At 50.4% G+C, this 26,822-nt stretch overlaps 1 protein-coding gene across 1 annotated transcript in view; it reads right to left on the bottom strand.

Moving 5' to 3' along the window:
- Positions 1–25,988, bottom strand: part of Ramp1 (receptor activity modifying protein 1) — a 47,619-nt gene extending 21,631 nt beyond the window's left edge. The window contains exons 1-2 of the mRNA XM_028880367.2: positions 25,633–25,988; positions 7,549–7,687 (exon numbers count right to left, since the gene is read on the bottom strand). Of these exons, the coding sequence (XP_028736200.1) occupies positions 7,549–7,687; positions 25,633–25,684 (191 nt within the window). The 5' untranslated portion in view covers positions 25,685–25,988. The remainder of the gene's footprint in view (positions 1–7,548; positions 7,688–25,632) is intronic.
- Between the last annotated feature and the right edge of the window lie 834 nt (positions 25,989–26,822).

Below are 26,822 nucleotides of genomic sequence, written 5' to 3'. Positions count from 1 at the left end.
AAGAAGAAGAGAGGGGAAAAGAGCCTTAAGAGGCAAACAGATCTCTGTGAGCTTGGGGCCAGCCTGGTCTACAGAGAGAATTCCAGGCCAGCCAGGGCTGCACAGAGAAACCTTGTCCTGGAAAACTGAGGGGAGTGGGATAAATGCTTGAGACGGATGTCTAACGTGACTCAAGCATTACACAAAGTGCAGGTGTAGCAAACGTCACTTAGTACCCACCTGGCAGGTACTATCTCTATTTTTTGTTTTTTTTTTGAAACCGAGTTTCTCCGTGTAGTTTTGGTGCCTGTCCTGGAGCTCACTCTGTAGAGCAGGCTGGCCTTGAACTCACAGAGATCCACCTGGCTCTGCCTCCCGAGTGCTGGGATTAAAGGCGTGTGCCACCACTGCCTGGCCTATCTCTATGTTTTTATATGTACCAGTTTAAAAAACAGGTTAGGGCTGACAGAACGGCTCAGCGGGTAAAGGCACCTGCTGCCAAGCCTGACAACCCGAGTTCAATTCTGGGGACCTACAAGGTAGAAGGGGAGAACCAATTTCAGCAAGTGACAACTTGACCCCTGACCTCCACAAATGGGTCATGGCATAGATGCCCCCCCCCAATAATAATGATAAATAAAAATTAAAAAAATAGGTTACAAAGCTACAAAGCATCTGCTTTCTAGCTGGATCTGGCAAGTTCCAGATCCTCCTGTTGTTTTGACTTCTCTTTCTCCCAACACCTGCAGTGAGGATGGTATTTCCCATGACACTTTTTTCCATGTTCTTTCTACCTTCCCTAGTTGGATTAGAGTCCCAGTTAATACGCTAGATGACATTATGTTTCTATTGGTAGACCAGGGCTGTGGTTTAATAAGATAACCCCAGTAAAGACAGCTCTCAGCCCAACACACAGTGATGCTCGGAGCTCACGTGCTTTGCAGGTACTTCTGGGTGCTGCTGACCCTGAGATGCCCTGTGCTGCTGCCAAGGACTCAGGGTAATCCTGAACCTCTCTCCCAGCAGGCATCCTGACAGATCCACCCAGGAAGTAACGGATGAAAAGCAGGGCTGTGAGGGTCACCGTCAAAGTGGAGGCTGCTGCTGAGCCCTGGGCTGATGGGGGTAGCTAGGCGCTCAGGTAACTTTGTTACATACTTTGCCAGGTATGTGCTCCTGCACTCGGGACAGAGCTGAGAGGATTGCCACAAGTTCAAGGCCAGCCAGGTCTATGTAGCATGTTCTGTGTCAGCCTGGACTAACAGAGTAAGACTGCCTTTAAAAAATAATAATAATAACAAAACCCGAATAGTTGCATACCTTGACCAGGCCACAGGTTGAGCGGTCACTCCAGCAAGCCTTCTGCTTGTGGGAAAGTATCCTGAATGCTATTGGCTGCTCTGTGCTGTTACTTGGCAATTTCTGTCTCTGAGACACACAGGGCTGCTTCCCCTCGAGTGCACATGCGTTCATGTATGTGTGTGTGTGTGTGTGTGTGTGTGTGTGTGTGTGTGTGCATGTACATGTGTGTTGCTTGGGATGGAGCCCAGGGCCTTCCAGAAACAGGTACATGCTCCACCACTGAGCCACACCCCCGGGCCACAGAGTACTTTTAAAAATAATTCAATGACCCCCTCCTTCCAGGCAGGGTCCTCCTTTCTGCCTGGTTTGTTGAGGGTTGCGGACTATCAGGCAGACTCAGAGACCTGTTTGAAATCACACCAACCTTCCCAGTATAGTTTCTGTGTCCTATGAAGGACACATCTCAAGCCACCAGCCAAAGACAGATTTCGTAATAATTGAAACAACCCAGGAAAAGATAGAATTTGATTCCCACTTCACATCTGTACACAGGATAAACTCCAGCCTGGCATGGATTGTAGCTGAACTACATAAGCTCAAAAGAAAAGCCAGTGTAAGGAAGAGCTTTCTCGCCATGGTTTGAACTCAGCCATGAGGAAGAGTGACGAATCTGATTGAGTTAAGAAACGCATGTTGCTGCTGGGTAGTGGTGGCACATTCCTTCAATCCCAGCACATGGGAGGCCGAGGCAGGCAGGTCTCTGTGAGTTTCAGGCTAGCCCAGTCTACAAAGTGAGTTCCAGGACATCCAGGACTATTACACAGAGAAACTCTGTCTTGAACACCCCCCTTCAAAAGAATGTATGTCAACAAAAGGTATGTCCAAAGATGGCTGACAACAGAAGGCAGTCAGAGAGACGTGTGTGGCGTCTCCTTAGTATTCACAGATCTCCTCAGAAAGCACTGGAAACACGATTTTTTTAAAAAAGAGCTGGACAAGTCCCAAAAGAGAATGACCCTTGACCCTTGAAATGTGAACGACGTTGTGACCAGGGGCGCCACTTCTCCGATGGTGACAGTTTTAACAGGACGGTACACTCTGCTGGCAAAGCCTTGGGAACACAGGTGTCCCTGGCACTGCATCGGGGGTGCACACTGTGGAAAGTGCCATCCTCACGACACACCTTCTGACCTTGTGAGCCTAGGTATCTGCCCGACAGAGGGCGGGGTGGGAAGGGCCAGACGCCTGTGTGAATGCTGTTTGAGTGACAGAGTGCTGCCTTTCATAGGGAGACAGCTGGGAAACTGCACCGTGGAAGACTAGGCAGTTACGGAAACAGAGAGAGAGGGGTTCTTCCTGTCCTGCTAGTGAGGAAGTTCCGGGACATACTGCTAAGTAGACGAGTGGTCTGAAGTGCATGGGGAGTTGTTATATGCTGTCCTTACGTAAGAGTGGAGATATAAGAAAAACACACACATTTGCTCATTCGTGCAAAAGAAACACAGGAAGGAGACAGGAGAGGACAATGAGGCATTAACCATAGGAAGTGGGTGGGACAGAGGACTAAGGGCAGATGGCGGGAGGGACCTCTTACTTCACCCAGTGTGTCCACATGGCCAGGCCTGGGACCCAGTTAGTAAAATCAGTCACCGGTCTGGGTGCTGTGGAGGGAATTTGGGGAGCATGCTTGGTGCTCACAATCCAGTGAGCAATCCTGGTGATGTGTGTGGGCCTTACCTGATCCCCGGGAAGAATTTGAACTCTGAGGCTTGGAGTCCACATATCTGCAAGGCCTATTGTATACATTCTCGGCCTGCTGCCTGCCCTGTAGATTCTGCCAAACTGCAACTGTGTAGGCCAATTCTTTCCTGTGTGTGTGTGTGCGTGTGTGCGTGCGCGAGTGCGCGCGCGCATGTGTATGACACATGTGTATGGGTATCCAAGGAGGCCAGAACAAGTCAGATCCCCAGAAGCTGGGATTACAGGCAGTTATAAGCTACCCAATGTGGATATTGTAAACTTGACTTGGACCCTCTAAAAGAGCAGCAAGTGCTCTTTACCACTGAAACATCTCTCCAGCCCCCCAATTCTTTTTTTCTTTTAATTGTTATTATTTTTGTGTTGGTGTCTGTGTACGTATGAACCGAGAGGCCTGAGCAGACAGCTGCCTTCCTCTGTGCTCCCCGCTGTTTCCTTCGAGACAAGGTCTCTCACTGAGCCTGGGTCTCATTGTTTTTCCCACCAGCTAAACCAGCGGCCACTAAGCCCCAGTAACCCTGTCTCTGTTCCCCCGGGCTGGGGTTACAAGTGTGGACAGCCATGTGTGGTTGGTGGTTTTTTTCAGGGAGGTCTAAACTCAGGTCCTTATACATGCACAGCAAGTGTTCCTACCCACTGAGCCATCCTCTCGGCCCCACAAGCCAGTTCGTAAAGTCCCTACAAAAAGGAGCTAACCATGTTTTCTTCTAATCCCATGCAGTCACACTGGTCCCATCTAATCCAGTGTCTGCGAGTGTACACACATGTATTCGTGTGCACGATATGGGGTTGTGCATGTGTGGACTCTAAAATGCATATCTGGATTCCTAAATTTCGTACCCTGATAGAAGCAATGAGGGTCCCTTGAAGGGATGGCTGATTCCTAGCCTGCGCCTTAAAAGAGAAACCTGGAAAGGCAAGGAAGGGCTCAGACAAGGACCAGTGTTGTCAAAGAGCAAAAGCCAGTTTGAAAGCCCTGCCATGCAAGAGCCTGCATCAACTTAGGGAGCCCTGGATTAACCCTGCCCACCTGGGAATTCTAGAATGATCTCCCTACATTATAAACATCAGGCTCGTGTCTTCAGCTCTACCTGAAATTTAAGTCCCCCTCACCGTGGAATGCAACAGGCTTCCAGGGCCCAGAGAGGAGGGCAGGGACATGACTAGAGCCATGACTGTGTAGACCGTAGACCTGGATCTGGCAGACCTGAGATGATCTGTTGGGGTGCCGCTGTGATATGGACTCTCCCAGCTGCACAACCCCAAGGCTCTGACCATGGTCACTTCTCCTTGGCTTGGTGCCAATCATTGCTACTTGCACATGTATAGCCCACGGCCTCTGCTTCTTCAGAACATCCTCGTGCCATGCTGCCCATGTCTCTATCATCCCTGCCAGGCTTCCCCTGGCTGTCAGTCTGCAGGTGTGAGCAATCACTGATCTATGTAGGGTAGGCAGCGAGTGCTTTTCCTCAGGGCCCTACTGTGTCTTCCCTAGATCATAATAAATGCAACTTTCATTTAAATACAAACTGCTCAGCCGAGACAGGAAGCCAATTAGACCCAAGAACAGGCTGTTCTGATTTTAACAACCTGTCCCTTCTCCTTTTCCAACTCCTGATTCATTCCTCAGTTTAGAAGAGGAGGCCAGATGTCTCCAAGCCCAGAAGGGCACAGTAAAAGATGATGGATAAAGACCCTGAGTGCTCCACTGAACCCCATGGGGCTTGCCTGGGGGCCTCTGGACACCTGTGTCTACAGGGACATAGGTCCTGAGCCAAAGGGCCTGAGCTTAGATAGCCCATCTGAGCTGGGGACAACTCTCCATCCTGAGCTTGGACAGAGGAGATGGAGCACTGGTGCATAATTCAAACCTTAGTTTTGCACCATGATTGCAGACATCTCATGCTGGGATGATTGGTTTTAACCATTAACTTGACACAACCTAGAATCACCTGGAAACAGAGTTTTAATCGAAACATTGTCCAGATCAGGTTGGCCCACAGGGGGATGATCTGGATCGTTAATTGATGTAAGAAGACCCAGCCCACTGTGGGTGGCATCATTCCCTAGGCAGGAGGTCCTGAACTGTATAAGAGTGGGGAAATCGAGTTGAGCAAGGGCAAGCTAGCCAGTGAGCATGCATGTGCTCAGTTCTCTCTGCTCTGACTGTGATTGGGATGCGATTAGGATGGGAAGTTCGCGCCTTAACTTCCTACGGTGATCACTGTAACCTGGAACTGTAAGCCGGATAAACCCTTCTCCCCTAAGTTGCTTTCTATCAGGTTAATTTTTTTTTTAAAATCACAGCAACAACATAAAAGAACTATTTTCTTCATTTTCAACTCCCAAGGTAGAGACTGTCTTCAACAAGTGTGCATGGACCATAACCCTGCTGGGGCAAAGGATCTCCCAGGAAAGAAGGCAAAGACTCTGTCCCCAGAGAGCAGGGAAAGGTCATTGCCCTCGGTAAGAGAAAAGGAGCCTCCGCAGGGCAGGGAGGGCTTGAGGGTGAGGTAAGTCTGAACCCAGGCTCACGAGGGAAAGTGGGGCCTGCCCCATGAACCTATGCTCCACACCCCATGCTCTCCAGCCTCCCTCTACCAGGGGGGCTCTGGAGCTCACACGAGGGCCTTAACATCCCACAGAGCATGTCTGGCCTTCAGCAGGAGCCCCATCAAGGCCTCTGGAGACATCACCAAGTACGCTCTTTGTGCGACTCCTCGGTTGCCCTGTGGAGATCCTCCCAAGGATCTTCCTGTCCCCCTCCTCTTCCCCTCCATGGATCCCCCAGGATTCCCTCTCTTTTCTCTCAGGCACTGGAAGAAAGTGTCTGTTATCATAGGACACTGAGACTGCACACCTATTATGTATTATGGTGATGGAGGAAAAACCCTGTTCTGTGGAATGGCCTCAGTCAGTCTCAGAATTCATTCAGATGCCAGGCAGCCTGTCACAGCTGGGTCACAGTTCATTCATCATGAATCTATTCCTTGTGAGACCAGAGAAAAGTCTAGACAGATCTCTGAGCTTCACTCGCTTGTAGCTGCCCAGAGCACATGGCTTAGAGGCCACAGAGCTGGGTTCCTGGGAGCTCAGCTGCAGACATCCACTCTGCTGTGTGGTGGTAACTGCCGTCCAGATCGCTTCCCAGGGACCCGAGGGGCTTCTGCTGACGACACTGCCTTCCCATGACCTGCAGATGCCAAGAGTCTGGATCTGGGAAGGAGGCTTGGTGTCTCTGACTCCATATTGTGTCTGCCTCCTTTGCTGCCTCAAGCTCTGGGTCAAATTCCACTTAGTTGTATAGGTGGATGGTATGTGGATCATCTGAAAAGCATTTTGTCCTGGCCATAGTACAGAGTGAACTTGACCTAGATTTGCTTGGATGCTGATTTTTCTTTTGAGACTAAAGACACCTACCAGACACTCTGACTAGAAACTGGGGGGGGGGGAGGAGAAGGAGGAGGAGGAGGGGCGACTGTGGGGGCGGCTGTGGCAGCAGCAGCAGTGGCGGCAGCAGGTAGCGGCATCTGAATTTCTAGAAGAGTGTTTCGGATTCCCAGAAAATACACGAGCATCCCCACCTCTTACCACTCTCTCTCTCTGTTGACATTTCTGCCCTGACTCCCTGCACTGGAGAAGCTGACTCCTTCCTTCTGTTCTGTGGCCTCGAGTCAAAGGCTCTCTTCATCTCTTGAACACTTACTGTCTGAGGGCGGAGCTTCTGTAATACTCTAATCTCACATGGAGCGCACTACACACACACACACACACACACACACACACACACACACACACTCACCTACTTACCCACCAGAGCCACAGGATGCTCCCAACCCTACACAATGAAGTAGAAGCAAAGCCTAGAAAATGCATCATGGCCACACCAAGCTTTGATCCTTGCTCTTGCTGGTGGCCCCAGCAAGCGAGAACCCCCATGCCTGCTGTGGGGTACCTGGGGGCTGAGAGACAGTGAGCAAACACTGTGGTCGGAAGAAGGGCCTTTGGGATAAAAATCTGGGTCTGACAGGGGATAGGTTCAATGGGTGCCACCTTGGTGGGGCTATGGGCCACCCCTTCAGTGACAGCCTGCCCCTGAAGTTCTGAACCCTGACCAGGGTGGGCAGGGCAGAGAGATGAGGAGGACAGCTCTGGCTTGACAAAAGAATAAAAGGAGCCAGCAGGGAGATCCCTGGAGTCCTGGCTTCTCTCACAAGACAGTCACTCAGGGTTCTGGCATTGAATGGGGCTCAACTGCTCCCAGGTACCTGCACTTGGCTGTTATAGATATCTAACCCTGAACCCACATCTCCTGTCCCCTTGGTACCCACGACCACCTTGACAGTCATTGAGGACCCAGCTCCTCCCACACTCATGCTCAAGTCCACCCGTCAATGACTGGTACTCCCTCAATCCTGTCCTTTTAGACTCTGGCTTTCCCCCAGACCAGTGGCCTGATGCCCCACTATAAAGGAGAGGGCATGCCTCCCAGCCTCTGACAGGACTCACCCTATGGTCTTCCCCCAGTCACACCACAGAGTCTTCCCGATGGCCTCCATGTTCTCCTTGAAGCGGGTGAAGCACAGCTCCTGGATGAGAATGCCGTAGTCAGGATCCCGGCACGCAGTGACCATGAAGACGTGGTGAGCTGCAAAAGACCATCCGGGGGCTGTCACCTACTGGATCTCCTTCCTGTGGGCAGCCTCTCCCATTGCCTCCCCACCCATCGCCAGCCCTCCTCAGGGGCCACGAGCATCGGTGTGACCAGGAGACAACACCTGTCACTAGTTTCATTTTGGCATAAAATACCTGCCCCCGCCACCCCTTCCCCCCCTCCCCAGACAAAAGCCACTCAGGAGGAAGGAACTTAGCACAGATGGTCACATCACACCCACAGGCAAGAGCAGAGAGAAGTGAGTGTGCACACGCTCACTTGCTGGTGCTCTGCTCAGTTTCTCCACTCTTACTTAGCTCAGGACCCTAGGGAATGGTGCTGCCCACAGTGGCATGAGTCATCCCACAGCAATGAACTTAACACAGCCACCCACAGACACGCCCGCAGGTCAACCCAATGTAGAAGAGACTCTCTTCACAGGGAATTTCTGTATCACGTCAGGTTGATAACTTAAACTACCACTGTGCCCAAGGCTCCTAGTGGACTCTCTCCTTAGTCACTTTGTGTATCTGTGAAGACCCCACCTGCTGACAATGGGACCCACCGGGTCCTTGGATGCACTTTCTGCTGCTGGTGATGGCCTCCATTTTCTCCAAGCTTACCCTGGGCATTGGCACCAGGCATTGGCACCAGGCATTGGCACCAGGCATTGGCCTCACGCTTTTTCATCCCCCTGCATGTTTCTCCTAACATCTGCATAGCTACAGAAACCCAGGCAGCAGGCACAGCTTGCTGGGATTGAGCCCAGGCCTGCCAACCTCCAAATCCAAGGGCTGACCTCAGTCAGGTAGTGTCCCAAATATGAGGGGGAGGAATCATTGCTGCTCCACGTGGGCTTCAGAAGAGGGTCCTGGTCTACTTTGTTAATTTAGCACCTGGAGCTGTACCGCACTACCCGGGTCCCTGGGCACACTTGATCTCCAAGATCATGCTGGGCACTTCTCCTGATAGGACCCAGCTCCATTCACCAGTCTCGTCATTTCCTATCTCTGGAAGGGGTTCAGAGGGATGCAGGACTGCACAGGGCTCTGTGAGATCCTCGTTGGTCCTCACCAGAGAGATGTAGGATGGGGGAAAGCCTCATCTCATTAGCATCCCATCTCAGGAGAGCATCAAGTTGTTCCTCACTGCTCTGGGGACCAAGGGTCCCACTGCAGCAATGGGTGACCTAAGAACCGAGCCTGTGGGTGGGCAGCTGGAGGTCTCAGGCTTGGGAACATGGCTTGGAGAGGGTGGAGACCCAGGACCTGGAGGATCCAGAGAGCACAGAGGAGCCAGTGCTGGGCTTTTCTGAACTGTTGGGTCCCCCGCATTCTGGTACACTTCCATGCTGAAGGGCAGTCTTACTGTGACCACCTATTTACTGATGGAAAAACCGAGGCCTCACATCAGAAATGAGTTGAAGTCTCAGCGGTGCCGAGGTGGTGCAGACCAGATCTGAACGTGGTTGGCTCCCCACAGCCCAAGATGTGGCCCTGGTGCTGCCTGGCTTGAGATGGGGCCCCAGGGAAGCTTGGAGTGCAGCTGAAGAGTATGACCTGTCCTTTGAGGCTGTCACGAGGTGCAGGGAAGGAAGTGGGGGGCACAGAGAGGGTGGAGAACAAAGGGACTGGAGGGTGCTGTCCCCAGTGTGCCCAGAGGGGGACATTACAGGGTGGACAGATGGTGAATTCCATGGATGCAGATCTGGCACAGACTAGATCTGGACGCTGAGGTCACAGACATGGCAGTTGCATTCAGTGGCTCACAGAGGGCCAGGGGGTTCAGGTTGGGAGAGGAACAGGAGGAGAAAGAGTCCTGGTCATAGGCAACAGAGTCATCACCTACCTGAGAAGGACAGCTTGACCCCAGGCAATGTGATATTCACAGGGGTGAGGGGGTGGTTGGCAGGGGTGGGGGATGGGGGGGGGGGTGGGGTGGGCAGCCACACAGCAGAAACTGGAACATCCCTTAGGAAACAATCCCTACCTTCACTTGCTTGCCCCACCATGGTCTAGGAAAAAGGACTAGCATAGGACTGCCTGAGCCTGGACAGGGTGCCCCACATGGTTAGGGTCAATGTCTCTGAAGCTGGGGCAGAGTGGCACAGAGCAGGCTAGAGGGGGCACACAGTGAATTCCCTGGGAAGTGAGCTGGGCATAGGAGCCCTCCTCATATGGCGATAACAGCCCCAGGACCATGTCTCTTGACAGTGTGGTCAAAGCAATGAAAGTGAAGCCTTGGGGTTGGGGATTTAGCTCAGTGGTAGAGCACTTGCCTAGCAAGCACAAGGCCCTGGGTTCGGTCCTCAGCTAAAAAAAAAAAAAGAAAGAAAGAAAGAAAGAAAGAAAGAAAGAAAGAAAGAAAGAGAAAGAAAGAAAGTGAAGCCTTATGTTCAATTAAAAATACAAACCCAGCTAGGAGCTAGGCGGTGGTGGCGCACGCCTTTAATCCCAGCACTCAGGAGGCAGAGCCAGGCGGATCTCTGTGAGTTCAAGGCCAGCCTGGTCTACAGAAAGAGATCCAGGACAGGCACCAAAACTACACAGAGAAACCCTGTCTCAAAAAATGAAAAACAAAACAACAACAACAAAAACAAAACAACTCCCCCCCCACACACACACAAAAAAAACCCAACCAACTAACCAAACAAATAACACACAAGAGCCCTGTCCCTAGCAGCTTATGGAGCCATGTGAGGCCTGGTGGCAGAGCTCTGCAAACCTGGGCTATCTCTCATGCAGGAGGACCTGCCACAGACTAGTGCCTGCTGGCCCGAGGCTCCCCATAGGGATCACCCACCAATAGGTCTAGGGCAGGTAAGGCAGGGAACCCTGGAAGGCCAGCTGCTCAGGAAGAGAGCCTGGAGGTCGTGTCTGGACAGTCAGCTTAGCACAGAGATGATCACAGCTCTGAGCTAGGACTGGCCAGGAAGGGGGTAGGTGCTGGGACACACCAGAGTCCCGAGAACCAAGGGAGATGCTGGGGACTTTTAGGAAAAGCTCGGGAGTAGTCGTGGGTGGGAGACCTGCCCAAGGGGAAAGCTGACAGATGGAAATCGCTCCCGGGAGGCACTCCAGAGAAGATTCAACATACAGCCTTCATCATGAAACCTCCATCAGTGAGGGGCCATGGGAGGGGCTGCTGGAAGTGTCCTGGGCCCCACTCAGAGTCTGGGGAAGCTCAGTGGGCAGCCAGACCCCACCCCCACTCCCTGGTAAGTCTCTGCCCCCACTTTAACTCCTGCAGCAGCTCAGTGTATGGATGCCCAGGCCACGGGGGTACAACGAGAGCCTGGGGACCTCTGAACCTGCTGTGCATATTTGATGACAATGACAGCATCAGGGGAGACTGGGGAAGGGGTAACTAGCCACCTTTGTCCCCGCAGGTTCTCCTGTGGAAGCCTTCCTGTGGTAGACAGGAGGTACCAGGTACACAGCAAGTTCCCGGGGCTGGATGAGAACCCACAGCCCCATGTGAGTGTCAAGGGTCCTCTCTCCATCTGTCCCCTATACTTCACGGCTCCTGGGCACCCAGACTTGGCCTGTGCCTCAGCTGACCCCTCCTCCCATGAACTCTATGCTCCAAGGTGTCCTCCAGCTGCCCAAAGCTTGAGGAAGCCACCACACCCTCCAGAGCCACAACCACATCCTGGGTGCTCACGGTGAGGGGCAAAGGCTCCTTCTCTGAACCACTTGGCCATGCTTTCACCTCCCACTCATTTCTGACTCACAGGTTGCCCTCCCCGGCACTCAGCAGAGCGGCCCATCAATTGTCATCAAATGCCTGAGATACCCACACTCGACTGTCAGGGAACAGCGACAGGGATGGAAGCCAGGTGCCCGTGAGGCCATCCACGGTGCAAGGGACTGACCAAGAAGGGCAAGGGTACCTGTGGCACTCTGGAAGAGTCAATGTTAGGGCAGAGAAGGGGATGTCTCAGGGAAGGTTCTGGGTGACATGCATTAGAACCCAATGTGTGCTGACATCAGCCCTGAGATCTGCTACGGAGACCTGGTGTTTCCAAGTGAAGGGGCCAGGGAACCAGGAGATGCACATAGAGCCAGTTTCTCCAGAGAGGCCACGTTGCTTCCTGTGGAGAAGTGGTCCCCAACAGGGAAATAGGTGCTAAGACCAGAATCGGTGCTGGGGACCAGAAGGACCAACCATGTCCCTTCCATACTCCCTGGGGGATGCTCCCCTCCCCGACCTTTTGCCTTCAAAACCAAGATCTCCTGGCTAGGTTTATTTAGTGTCTCCCTGGTCTGCCCGCAGAGCTGATCCTACCTGGCCCTTGTACCCCGCCCCCCATTTTTCTCAAGTCACCCCTCCACCTCCTAAAGGAGGACCTGCTTGCACAGCCCCATTATCCTTCTGCTAATCTCATCCTTTCCTTCCTTGGAGAGTGCAGAGTCCACATCTGGATTGTGGCCATGGGCAGTTCTACAGGCAGATCTGGAGAGCAGCTTCATTTTGTAGTCAGAAGAGCACCCTAATCTTTCTTAAAGGACAGGCAACAGAAAACAGTAAAACTGCCCCAAGCTTTAAACTCACCCCTTGGAGCCAAAGGGCCCATTCTGTGTGCTGGCAAATGTAATCACCGCTGTTTTCTGAAACCCAGACTGAGGCAATATGGCAGACTATCAGGACAGGTGCTCCCCTAGGCTGTGATAACTTAAGAATTTCATATCGTGACTCGGCTCCTTCTCTCTCCTCCTGGAAAATGCCCCAACTGAGCATAAATAGCATCACACACAGATAGAAGCTACCACAGGCCTAGAAGACCAGGAGTGATGGTGATGGCCACCATCTTGGAGTGTGCCTGTCTCAGAAGCCCTGGAGATGTGGGCTCAGGGCCTCTCAGACAGCAGCCATCCCCAGAGCTAGGATAACTTCGTCCTCAGAGGCTCTGGGACCATAGGAGAGTCCCAGGAGATGATGGTCACTGCCATGTCACAGTGATGCCCAGCAGTTACCAGGTACCAGGAAACAGCATTTGCATTCCACTACCCTCAGTGGCAGATGAGCCACAGATGAATTGGAGGTGACGAGAACAAGGACATCCGGAGAACACGAGGGCAAGGGAATAATAATCCTCTGCCCCATCTCTGCCCCCATACCAGGTCTCCAGGGCATCTATGTAGGTGGCTCTGACATCCCTAAGGCTCATCCTACACAGTCCCAGGACAACAAAGGGTTTTCATCATTTGACACTAATGCTGGCAACTCAGCTTTTTAAAGAGGTCTGTCTGGAGTCTTTTACCTAGTAGAGGATGCAAAATATACATCTTGGCAGCCTGAGGGACTGTGTCTAAATTAGACCACCTTCAAGGCCACAAAGCAAGTCTTAGCACATAGAACTGAGAATTTCTAGTATCTTATTAGATAGCAGTAGAATAAAACTAAAAAAAAAAAAAAATCAAGCTAAACCACAGAAACTACACAACTACTCAGACTGGACAACACACTTTCGCATACCTGTTGGGGAGACCCACTGGCATGCACATACCTCTAGTCCTAGCACTTGGGAAGCAAAGGCCGGCAGGTTTCTGTGAGTCCCAGGCCAACAAGGGCTACATAGTGAGGCCCTGTCTCAAAATAAAACTATAGTCAATTACCTTGATGAATTGAACATGAAAATGTTCAATAAAATACCTGCATATAGTTGGGTGTGGTGGCGCACACCTTTAATCCAGCACTCCGGAGGCAGAAGTAGGTGGATCTCTGTGAGTTTGAAGCCAGCCTGGTCTACAAAGCAAGTTCCAGAACAGCCAGGCTACACAGAGAAACCTTGCCTTGAAAAACCAAACCAAACCAAACAAACAAAAACCAAAATAACCCAAACCCTGCATATAGAATTCAAGAACATATTAAGATTATACACCATGATCAAGTTAACCCAGGGATGCAAGGTTGATTCAGCATATGCAAACCAATAAATGTAACACAACACAGAAGCACAATTAAGGACAAAAATCACCGAGTCATCTCAGTAGATGCAGTAAAGACCTTTGAGAAAGTCCAGCGCTGCTTCATGAGGAAACTAGGAACCGAAGGAGCAGATCTTAACAAGATAAAGGCTGTATACAGCAGAAGCTGAAGGCATCTCCTCCAATATCAGAATGAGGCAAGTATGCCCATTCTTCTTTATTCTGTGTCTGTGTGCATATACACATGCCATGTGAAGATGCATGTATGCAAAGCGCATACACACACACACACACACACACACACACACACACACACACACACACACACGCACGCGCCAATGCATGCAATTCTGTAGAGTAGTGGATGGTGCCTTCAGGATGGCTGCTGTGAACAGCAGAACCAGAAGGGAACAATGGCTAGTGAGGATGAGGGGAGAGTGGAAGGAGGCTCCGTGGACTGTTGGCAAGAGTGTGGGGTGTCATGGCTGTGGTGGAAAACAGAACAGTGGCTCCTAAAAAAAAGCAAAGATAAAATCACCACGTGATGCAACACCCCCTATTCTGAGTGAATGTCCAAGAGACCTCAAAGAGGCATTTGCACATGTGACTAGTAGAAATGCTTTTCCTTGGATGGAGAAATAATCAGGATGTGGTATGTCTATGCAGTGGAATTCTATTTGACCTTCCAGAGGAAGGAAAACTTGACTCACACTATAATCTGGATGAAGCTTGAGAACATATGCTGAAGAATAAATTCCACATGATTCTATTCCATAAGGTACTACTATAGTTAAAATCATTGTGGTAGTTTGAATGTAATTGGCCCCCATAAGCTCAAAAGGAGTGGCACTCTTAGGAGGTGTGGCTTTATTGGAATAAGTATGGCTTTGTTGGAGTAGGTGTATCACTGTGGGGGTGGGCTCTGAGGTCTCCTATACTCAAGCTATGCCCAGTGTCAATCCACTTCCTGTTCCCTTTGGATCCAGATGTAGAACTCTCAGCTCCTCTCCAGCACCATGTCTGCCTGCCTGCTGCCATGTCCCGCCATGATGATAATGGACTAAACCTCTGAACTGTAAGTGAACACCCTAATGAAATGTTTTCCTTGATAAGAGCTGCCATGGTCATGGTGTCTCTTCACAGCAATAGAAACCCACACTAAGACAATCAGAGATGGAAAGAAGAGTGGAGGCTGCCAGTGGCTGGGAGATGGAGGAAGAGGGAATCAGTGGTTAGTGTTTAATGAGGACAGATTTTCAGTCATTCTGGAGGTCTCTGGGCTGAAGATTCCATGAATATACCTAGTGCATGTAACCGTACACTTGAAAGTGAACTTGAGACATACTTTAGGGAACTTGGTTATTAGCTTGATTGGATCTGGAATCAACTGAGATGTGCTTCTTTCTGGGCAGGCCTGTGCAGGGGTATTTTTGAAAGTGATTAACTGAGAAAAGAAAAAGGCTCCCCGCAGAGTACACAACACCTTCCAGCCATGGTCCATACACACAGAGATCGTGGGGAAAAGCCACTGCTTCTTGGCCTGCCTTTCCCTCTTGCTGGTGAGGGCATCTGCTCTGCTGCTGCCACCCTTACCGCCATCTTTCACCAGACTCTGGTTTCTTTGGCATTCCAACGTAGACTGAAGACCAGGGGCTCTCCAGGGATTTTCCCAGGCCTTAGGTACCAGATTGATACTACTGAGGCTTTCAGTCTTGTGGATCGGGTAGCTAGCAGGTGCTCAGCCTCTTCAGCACACAGTCAGCTGTTTCTGCACTACCCAACACACGTGTACACGGCAGTCTAGGAAGTCCCCTTCCATGACATGAATTCATGCTATCTGTTCTGCTCCTCTAGAGAGCCGTGACTAAGACAGGCACAATTAAAAATAAAATGTCAAAAGCACCGTGTGGGCAGAGAAGGTGGTGCTTTGAGCTCCATGCTGCAGTGACTGTTGGCTTTATGTACACAAGCCCCCATCTGTCTCCTGCACACGTCTTAGTGACAGGAAGAATGGATAGTTCCTCAGTGTGGGGTCTACAAAGCTCACAGATCTGGACAAGTAAAGTGAACAAGGACACAGAGGACTGAGTTTTTTTTAACCTAACACAAGGAATGTCCTCTCTGCTTGTGTGAGCGAGCGTGCTCAGTCAGTCCTCTGCTTGACTGAATTCTGTGAGTTTTTGTCTGTCTTGTGTCCGCTGTTGGCATCTTCAGAAGTTTTTGTTTGTGGTTTCTATTCCCTTTTTGACACAGAAAGCATTTGGAAAACAATTTTTAAGACTCCCAGTGGCTAGGAGTTTTAATTAAAGAATGAGAATCAACACAAAACTGCTACGTTCTTCCTAGCGGCTCATGGCTGTTTACAAAAGTCAATGTGTAGGGGTAAGAAGTCACCTACAGGTCATGCTAAGTGGGTGGCTATGGCAGATCTGTCTCCCAACCATGGTGCAATGAAACCCATAATGACTGTCTGGGATCCCCAAAGCCTGAGCCGCTGGGAGTCTTAAAAACTGTTTTCCAAACGCTTTCTGTGTCAAAAGGAAACAGAAACCACAAACAGAAACTTCTGAAGATGCCAACGGCGGGCACAAGACAGACAAAAACTCACCAAACTCAGTCAAGCAGAGGACAGACTGAGCATGCTCGCTCACCCAGGTGGATAAAGCATTCAAAGAAAATCGATCAGGTGATCTTCAGCACTGACTCTTCAGAGGGAAAAGCACTAAGACACTAGGCAGTGTCTGTCCTGAAACTTAAAAATACGAGCTCACAAGAGCGGACCAAGAAAGGCAAACACCCACTAATATGGATGGAGTTTGAGAAGTGACCACCTACACGCACTCCCAGACATACAATGGACTTGTAGCTTTATAGATGGAGGACATAATAACCTGAAAATGTCACAGAATAGAGAACAAAGGTGCTGCCTTAACCCCTGTGCTAGAGTTTGGATGTGGAATGTCCCAATGACTGATGTCGCAGTACCGAGGTGTGGTTTTGGGGTGGGGCAGTGATGGGTTGCTATTTTGGTAGACTCTTGGAATTGATGAAAACTTTGAAGAGAGTAGATCCTTGGGGGCTAGATCCTGTCCCTAGACCCTTTCCTCCTCATCTCCCTCAGCCTCCTGTCTGCCATGAGCTGTGCAGCTGTGTTTATTACATGTTCCTGCTGCCATATTCTGTCTCAGCACCGTCCAGAGGTAATACGACCATGTGACTACAGGCTGAAACCTCTGAGAGCCTGAACCAGAATAAATCCTTCCTCCTTTAAGTTGGCTTTGTCAGGGATTTTGTCACAGGGATGAAACATCAGCCATGCTGCCTAGTTTCATGTCAATTTGACACAAGTTAGAGTCATTTGAGAAGAGGGAACCTCAACTGAGAAAATGCTCCCAGCAGACCCGCCTGTGGACAAGCCCGTGGAGCATTTTCTTGGTTGATGATTGATGTGGGTCCCAGCTTCCTGTGTGTTATGCCAACCTTGAGTTGGTGGTCCTGGGCACCCGGGCCCTTGTTTAGAAAACAGCCATGAGGAGTAAACCCGTGAGCAGCACCCCTCCATGGCCTCTGTGTCGGTTCCTGCCTGACTTCCTTAAACGATGGGCTATAAGCTGGAAGATGAAATCAACCCTTTTCTCCCCAAGTTGTTTTTGGGCACAGTGTTTCATCATAGCAATAGAAACCCAACTAAGACAGAAATTGGTACCAGGAGTGGGATATTGCTGTGACAAGCATGGCTGTGTGTTTAGGGGAGAACTGTGGGAGTCTTTTTGGCCTGGAAAAGCCACTGAGTGTTCAGAGCTCAGTGAACTGCTGTGAGAATCAAGACAAACGAACGGAGGAGCAGGGCAGGTGACAGAGACTTGGCTTGCACAGTTGGAGAGGGAAGTGAGACACTATTGGGACCATTTAATGTTTCGAAATAAGAAACTGTGGTTCTGCTCGGCTGAGGCTAAAGGACCAGCTGTGATTAACAAGAGACCCGCACCACTGAACTGATACTTTTTTGTTTTTGAGAAAGGGTTTCCCTGTGTAGTTTTGGTACGTCCTAGATCTCACTCTGTAGCCCAGGCTGGCCTCGAACTCACAGAGATCCGCCTGCCTCTGCCTCCCGAGTGCTGGGATTAAAGGCGTGCACCACCACAGCCCGGTCTTAGCCTCTTTTTCTATTTCTATGCATGTTAATATGTTGTGGTTTGTCATATTTTTTCTATGAAGTCTTCTTATCTGTTCTTTACTTTCATTACTGTATTTCTATTTCATCTTCTAGCTTATAGCCCATCGTTTAAGGAAGTCAGGCAGGAACCGACACAGAGGCCATGGAGGGGTGCTGCTCATGGGTTTACTCCTCATGGCTGTTTTCTAAACAAGGACCCAGGTGCCCAGGACCAGCAACTCAAGGATGGCATAACACACAGTAAGCTGGGACCCACATCAATCATCAAATGTATCTTCCTTTTTTTTGGTTTTGGTTTTTGGTTTTCTGAGACAGGGTTTCTCTGTGTAACAGCTCTGCCTGTCCTGGAACTCACTCTGTAGACCAGGCTGGCCTCCACCACCGGAGTGCTGGGATTAAAGGTGTGTGCCACCACCGCCAAGCTTGAAGTGAAAGCTTTTGCTTTGCTGAGACGATAGATGCTGGTAAGCTGGAGCGGTGGTTAAGAAGGGACCAATGTTATTGAGGACTGTAAATTTGGGAGGATTTGCTCAGGGTCAGCATACAGAAGCTGTGGTCCAGAGAGGGCTGAGGCTGTGTCTCATGCTGGCAGCTGAACTAGGTAGTGTACGAGTCACTCAGGTGGAATCAGGTTTGAAGGCACGAAGGAGTCATGGAGAGCAGCTGAGGCGTGGCGCTGGGTGGCAGGACTGGAGTCCCAGAAGAGAGGCTGGGAGAGGCTTCTAGCAAAGGTGCAGATTCAGTCGCCCTGGAGCATTTTGGAGATGCCAGCTCTATGGGATGACTGCCAAGAACAGCAGCAGCTGTGGAGTGGAGCCAGCCTGAGCCTACGAGGCGAGGACTATACCCATTCCTCTCCATGTTGTTTTGGGTCAGGGTGTTTATCGAAGGGTACACTATACAGTGTTGGTTGTTCCTTTGGGATTGAGGGCTGGTTGGAGACTATGTTTGCAGCTTGAGGGACTAGATCAATAATTGCTAATCCAGCAAAGGGTCCAGATTCAAGATCTGAAGTGTGGTTTCTACTCAGTGGGGAATTGCTTCTGCATCATTGGAAGAAAAAAAAAATCTTAAGTGAAACCACGGTAAGTCAGGGACCACCTGCAGAATATGATGGGGGCACGGAATGGACACAGCCCTAGGCAAGCAAACAGATGTAACTGCAAAGAAGATACAAAATCCCAAGCAGCAAAAGAGTTGTGGAAAATCCCTCCAAGGTGGTCAGCTACAGTCCCCAAGGAAAAAGGACTCTCAGGTCTCCCAGGAATGGCCTCATCCTGACAGCAGCCTGTTTTGGTACCTAGGGTCAGAGGTGATGTTGGTGGTTCAGTGGTTCGTGTGGAAGGGAACCTCAATCCTAGAGATAAAGCTATGGAGGAAAGTGCCCAGCAACCTCACTTAGGAATACTGAATAATAAAGGCAAGAACAAGCAGGAACTCCTGAGCAGCTGGGCTTTAGGAGCCCTGCTCAGCCTGGAAGGGAGAAGCGTCCTGTAGCTCTCTATTATCACTCTCAGCAGGCCAGCAGGTCAAGCTGCTCTGTGCATGTTAATGGTTCTTCTTTAATGTGACAAAACAATGTTTCAAACACGGGAAGATGATGTATCCTCCTCCATCCTTCTGTCCTCTTGGCTATAGACAGTGAGATAAAAAGCCTCTGTGCCACAGGAGAAAGGCAGATTTACTGCCACCCCTACAGGAGAGGAAGGCTGCTGTGGCCAGTACCCTACTCCGATGTGTGGAAAAAAAAAATCAAAACCAAAACCCATGACGCCTGGGAGGCGGTGGTGAGGTCACTTGTCACAGTAGCTGGCACAGTGCCCTGTTTGGAAAGCTTTGGGAGGAGCTCAAATACAAAACAAGAAACACAAAGAGAAGGGAGATACCACACAGGGCACACGCGGGCACACACACACACACACACACACACACACACACACACACACACACACACACAGTGTCTATTGGGCCTTAGGACATGGCTTAGGAGGCAAAGGCACTGTCACCACGCCTGGGGACCTGCGTGGTGGAAGGAGAGTGCCAACTCCCGAAAGTTGGCCTCTACCTCCAGTTGTGAACCATGACACACTTGTCCCCCTCCGCACACATGCAGGAAAATGAATACATTTTTAGAAAATGAATACTTTTTTTAAAAGTGTGTTTTTTAGCTCAGCCTCACTCAGGAATGAATTAAGGGAGCACGGTTCATTCATTCATAGCGGCAGCCAAAAGCACAGGACTCCAAAGAAGTCACCCGCAGAAAGGAGCCAGTCCGTAACTCCTTGGCTGACACAGTCACACAGGCAAAATAACAATGTATATAAAATAAAAATAAATAAGTTATTTTAAAAAAATCCTTGGCTGAAGACGCAGTTGAAGGGTGGACTCTTGGGCAGAGGGTCTCAACGCCAGCGTCTTTTGATGCTTAAGTTCAATGCCATTCCCAATAAGTCACCATCCCTCCCCAAAGTCTAGCCACTGAGGCCATCACTAGAGAATCACCTGTGAGCCAAGGTCTGCATGAGTTTGTTAAAGGGTAACACGGGAAATCACGATGGGAATTACCCCCTTCTACGTGTGACCCAGTTACCTGTTTTGATCCCTCCTGACTTGTCAAGGTGCCCAGTGACACCTGGGATTGTCTCAGCCTATCCTCCTGAGGCTGCTGGAGCAGAGGGAGAAGCTGTGGACACTCCTTTCTCTGGGGCCTTCACTTGACTCAGTGAACTTGGCCTCCCCTCCGCAGGCTTGCACAAAAGCCAGGGTCTGTCTCCAACCACCATGTAGTTGACCCCATCTGCCTGAGGCTTTGACATTGACCTAGATAAGGCCCTAAGTATCTCTCCTGACCATGCCTCTTTCTATGAACCCTCGATTCACATAGACACCTGTCTACCAGCTACTGCCCCTCTTTCTCTCTTTCTCTTTCTTTCTTTCTTCCTTTCTTTCTTTCTTTCTTTCTTTCTTTCTTTCTTTCTTTCTTTCTTTCTTTCTAAAATTACACTCATATTAATCACATTTGTGATATTCATAGATTACATTTGCAGTATTCATTCAATTATATATATATATACATATATATACATTCAAATATATATATATATAATTTTAAATGTCAAATGTCATTTCTTGAAGGGGGTAGGAGGTCTTAATTACAGGCTTACAGCACAATGGGAGGATCCCGGAGGGGAGAAGTTCAGATACTGATGTTTTACAATCTTGCATCTAAGCTGTTAACGCCCATTATTCAGGATACACAGACAAGGAACTTCCCTTAAGCATTCAGGAGGGTGGAACCTGGCAGGGAATTAGCATTGGGAGGATATCAAGGTCAAGGTCCGCAAGCAAGGCAACAGTTACCCAAAACAGGGGCCAGGGCCCTGCAGGTCCCCCTTTTATTAAAAAATGAGCTTCTGACTTGGGTTGCGTGGGACGTCAGCAGGTCACCTTACCCGTCATGGAGACGCCTGCCCAGGCCACACAGGTGTTCTGTCTTAGGATGGTGAGTGCCCCCCAGTCATTACCCGTCTCTGAATACTCATTATCATACCGGCTCAATCGTGTGTGAGCTGCATGGTTAATTGCTGCAGAAGATCTCAAAGTCTGCCCCACTTTCTAAGGGGACCTGCCTCCAGGCTGCACGGACAAACTGTCAAATTCAACAAATAAATGACAGAATGCCTCCTCTCAATCAAATTTCAGAGAATCTTAAAAGTATGAGTATGCCCCCCAAATATTGCACAACACAGGATAATCTGAAACACCTGTCTGAAACTCCAGTTTACCCAAGGCTCCTGTCCTACACCTTTACCTTGGGGCTCTGGGGTCATTCCCCCTCAGGTCTAGCTGGCTTCAGCACCTGTAGCCTATCGGCCCACGATGGGGTGTAGCCCAGGGCTCCTGTAAGACAGCTCAGTCAGCATACTTTTCCTTCAAACTCCTATGTCCTCTAAGTGCCAAGGGAGCCTCAATGGCTCAACCCCCTCTAGCTTTACCTCAGTCAACATGGCTTCCAGAAGCAGGTTCTTTGCATCCCCCTCCAGTGCTGAAGTTCCTCAGAGTTCTTCCAACCTCTCAGCTGTGTTCACCAGGTCTCCTCCTCACAGCCTGCTACACACATTGCACTCGGTCACCCCCTGGGTTCCAGACACTGGTTTTTAGGAACTTGCTGATACTAAGATTCCCAGATGCACGAGCCCCTCAGGGAAAATGGAGTGGCGTTTACTTACAAACCGCACATCCAGCTATCTACTGTTTTAATAATCTTGAAGTGGCTTAGAATGCATAATGCAATATAAATGCTATGGGAATAATTGTTATGCTATATATCTCCATCTGTACTTGTTTAGTTGCAAGGGGACTGTGGGTGTGCACACTGGTGTGAACACAGGTGTGTGGAGATCAGAGGACAACCTCCGGCACTGGTGTTTACCAACTTCCTGAGTGGAGGCAGATCTGTTGCCTTTCTGTGGCATCTGGCAGACCAGCATGCCTGAGAACGTCCAGCCTCCCTTGTCTCCCATCTCCCTAAGAGCACTGCCATGACAGACCTTTGAGCCGTGTGTCTGGATTGTATGTGGGTTCTGGGGACTCAAACCCGGGTTCTCAGATATGTACAGCCATGCTTTTACCCAGCAAGCCATCTTTCCAAGTTCTGCAGTATTTTTTGTTGTTGATACATCTGGATTATTTGAGACAAGGTCTCCCTATGTCGTCCAAGCTGGTCTGTTCTGTGATCCTTCGGTCTCAGCCTGAGTGCTGGGATTACAGGCGTGGGCCGCCATTCCCAGTTAAAAAGCATGTTGACCACATGGCCGGTTGTAGCAGATAAAGAGGTGAGGGCAGGGGGCAACTTCATGGTTGAAACGGGGCATTTCTCCACCTTGGCATCATGGACATTTGGGGACACAGCACTCTGTCAGAGGAGTGGGGGCATGTCGTGTGCTGTAGGGCACAGCTGAGGAGAGCTATTTAGCAGCACCCAGGCTTCTAGCCCTCCTTGTGTTGACATTGTTTGACCTCTGAGCTATGGGACCTGTAGAAGGTTGGATACTTGGCCCAAACTGGATGGGTTCTTGGAGTGGGTTCTAACTGGGGCTCACAAGTTATGAGGAGTACATCTGTCTCTCTGACTCTTGGCTGGGAAGCCTGTGGCCTGCAGGCTGTACACTGGCAACTGGTACTCAGATCCACTCTGAAAACAGACCCACCTTTTCCAGGGCCCCAGGAAAAAAAACTGCCTGTCCAGCCTGTGACCATCCCAATGGCCAGTGTCTCCACTGAAGGTACAGCCCAGCAGGACACATGGAATCTCAGGAAGGAGGGGCTGTGGCCTGAGGGAGGGGTGCACTAGGGAGGTACTCCCTGACTCAGCGTTTTCACCAGAATTCCTACCACATGTGGTACCCACGTCACACACTCTACTAGGTGCCAGCTTAAGATTGATCAGAAACGATGAAATTGGTTCATTCTGGGGTGTGTGGGGGGAAATCACCAGACTTTTCCAATGAACTATTTGCCCCAAGTAAGGATTGCATCTAAAAACAGTTCCCTATGTTACGACTCCCTGTAGCCCAGCATGGACGAAAATACTGTTCTGCAGCCCTGGGCTAGACTGACAATCCTCACACGGATCCATTATGTGTGCAGGGAAGGACAAACACCCGAGACTCCTGCTCTGCCTCCAAGCTCACAGTCATAGCAAACAGACATGGTGATTTGATTAGCAAGTGGGAGCCTGGATCTGGACTCTGGCTGCTAGAACTACGTCCAGATACAAACAGCATCATAGCCACACTCTGGCTTCCTGGGATGCTCACTTCACTTGTAGTTTAACAAATAGTCTCTCAACTCCCCGCTTCTCAAACAGACTCTCAAATCCCCTCTCCTAGGTTCCCAGTGTGATAGACAAGAGAGGCATGGTATAGAACCTCGGGTACAGAAGTTTGGGAGCTGATCATGCCCACGGCTGGCATGCCCCAAGTGAAGTTTGCAAAAACAGGGGCGGCTTGCCAAGCAGTCACCAAAGTTGTCCAAGCTGGTCTGCCCTGTAACCGCACAGCTCACATCTTTGCTGACTGCTGATGAACTTTTTGATGATTATATATGAAATTAAAAAAAAATGCACGTGGTCTTCCAGGAGATGGCTTCTGTAAACACAATGGCACACACAGTACTCAGGGAGAAAAGAAAACGATATATCTGCTGATATTTTGAAAACTACAAATAAAGCCAGCAGGTAGAATAAGAAAAGAACTAGCTTGTTTATAAAATTGTCCCAGATAAGATCTTAGCCCTGAAGATTCGTATACTTCAAAGTAAAAACAGAAACCCTTCCACACAGCCATTCAGGATACCAAACTCTATCACCAAGGAGATCTGGCCAGTAGCAGGGCCCGGGAAGAACAGTGTGAGCTCAGAGATTCCACTCGTCACAGCTGGGCTCCAAAGACATTAATTCACCGATAACCTCATAAAGTTGTGCTTGTTCTCCAAGACATAACATCGCCAGGCCACTCAGGGCTATGTCAGGAGCACAGGACATTGGACTGCGAGAAGAGTCCTCTTCCTGGTAAACACGGGAGGTCCTTATATGTGGTCAGACATAGTCTTCTATTTACACAAGCCTTCCAGGGTGTAGACTCTGGTGCACTGGTAAAGAACTTTTATTTATTTGCTTATTCTTAAAAAAAGAAAAAATTGCTCCACCAGCTCTCTGCCTTGCTAATACAGAAATGTTCATTTCTTCGGAAATTGAAGCTAAAATTCCATAGCAAGCCGAGAGGATCTTAACACAGCTGAAGACAGCAATATTATTATAAGGTTTTGCTTTTCATGTGAGTGTAGCCGAGACATGGAAGGAGCAAGATCCACCTTCAGATTCTCTCACACAGAGACAGACTTTTTCTGCAGACCCGGCACTCCTTGGCGAGGTTTACAAATGAGTGAGATCTGCTCACAAATGGAAGGTCTCTCGGTGCCGTTCCTGCCCAGGCTCCCTGGACAGGCCACACTGTCCCGAGCGGCTTCCTTGTCTATAAACATGCCTGTGGCCAGCCTCTACCAGCACCAGAGCCCGAGCAGCAGGTGCCTCTGACCAATACCTCGGGTGTGGTAAAGACCACAAGAACCATTAAATCACAAGGCCTTTCCAGGGACACAGACGAACTCCTTGTTTTGCTCTCATTAAAAGGTAGCTGTGCACCTGAAATCTATTCAATAGGGATGGCAGCCCAGGGTCCTGACAGCACTCTGCCGCATTACAGACAAGGGAAGTGAGATGGGTAGTTTCTTGTTGGCCACCCCTGGGCTGTAGTTCGTGATCACTCTAAAACAGAAACCCAGCAAGTCTGCCACCTCTAATTTTTATTAGCCACAAGTGCCAAGTTATCTAGCCAACAACAAACTCCCCGTGGAAACGGCCTCAACAAGCAACTGCTGTAGGTGACAGTCAGGTTTCCAGTTATAGCTAGTGTCCAGATCCCTAAGCTGTGGCTCTGATGAAGTCAAACACATCTGCAAGCTGCTGCCCGCTCAGGGAACTTGCATCACCTTGGAGCCCGCCAGAGAACTCAAGCGATCCCCGCGCTCCCATCCCTCCCGGAAAGCAAGCTGTCCATTGTATGGACAAAAGTTGCTGGTGCCTTCAGATGGCCGGCTGGGTGATGTGCCCAAGCCGTCCCGTCTCCGCGGTAGCGTCAGGTGGTGCAGCCCCCTGCCCGCATCACCGCTCTTCTGCCCTGGCGGAGCCTGCGCTCTAAGGTGAAAGGTGCATTCAGGTGTTGCCCTCCCGGCCCCAGGTCACCGCCGGTGCTGCAGCCCGGGCTACTCACCCAGCAGTAGCCAGAGGCCGCGCCGCGGGAGGCTACGCAGGCCGGGGGCCATGGCAAGCAGAGCCCCGGCGGCCGTCCCAGCGCCTCGCCGAGCTCTGAGCCCGCTGGAGACGCGCCGGGGGCGGGAGCTAGGGAAAGAGGCCGCGCCCGACCCACGGCGGCTCCCACGCCCGCTGTCGAGGGCGGAAGCTGGCGGGCGGCACCTGAGGCTGGAGCGCAGCTGGGACTGGAGGGGAGGTTCCTGGAATGTCTCTGGGGCGAATGGGCTTGGAGGGTCTCCAGGTCCTTAGACCCGGCACCTCTCTCTCCCTGAGGGCCGGCTTCCGCAGCTTTATCCTGTGGTCTGCTCTGCAAAAAGCCAGTTGCCCATCTCCTTTTCCCGTGGGGGTGCTGGAGTGGTGGGGACAAAACCAGCCCTGCCAACATCTGCAGGACAAGGGGTGGAACCCTCAGGAACAAGGCTCCTCGGAGGGACAAAGGTGCACTTGCCAGCAGTTGGTGATAGGCCAGGGAAGGGCAGGAGAGTCCATAAATACTCAACTTATGGACAAAAGGAACGGCTAGGTAAAGAGGTGACAGACTTCGGTTGGGCTTGGCTACTGGCCATGACTGCACACAGAATGGACCAGTAGTGGTAGGAATCTTGGGTGTGTTAATATAAGCAAGAAAGGCTGTGTAACACTGGCATGCTGAGAAACCTGGGGCAGATGTCCTAAGTACAGGGTAGGGCCTGAGCTGGAGTCCTGGAGGCAGCAGCTGAGACTCAGACTATCAGAGCATGGCTGCATTCTGAGGCTTCACTGGTGGCCGGCCTGCAGTACCCTGCAACTGAGCAGATTATCACCGGCCCCATGCAATGGCAGAGGCAATGGCAGAGGCTACACTCAGGGGCCAGCGGACAAGACTGTTGGGTGACCAACATTCCTCAGAAGAAATGGAACAAGACTAAGTAAGAGGTTGCTGCCACCTTCTGGCCAAGCGCTCAGGACCCGTCACAGTCACAGCAAGCTTGGTATCTTCAACACAGGCCAGGACATTTGGAATCTGCATACCTCAGACTTGGGGGCCCCAAATGTCCTAATGTCAAGGGGACATGAAAAAGGAAACACATTCTTTGACTTGGCCAGCCTTCCTTTTTGAACCTTATGATGCCAGCCTCCCCGCATTGACAGACATAGAGTACAGGCAAG

The sequence above is a fragment of the Peromyscus leucopus genome, chromosome 13 (genome assembly GCF_004664715.2).
Source record: "Peromyscus leucopus breed LL Stock chromosome 13, UCI_PerLeu_2.1, whole genome shotgun sequence".
Classification (NCBI taxonomy): domain Eukaryota; kingdom Metazoa; phylum Chordata; class Mammalia; order Rodentia; family Cricetidae; genus Peromyscus; species Peromyscus leucopus.
This window is presented reverse-complemented; position numbering and strand designations above follow the sequence as displayed.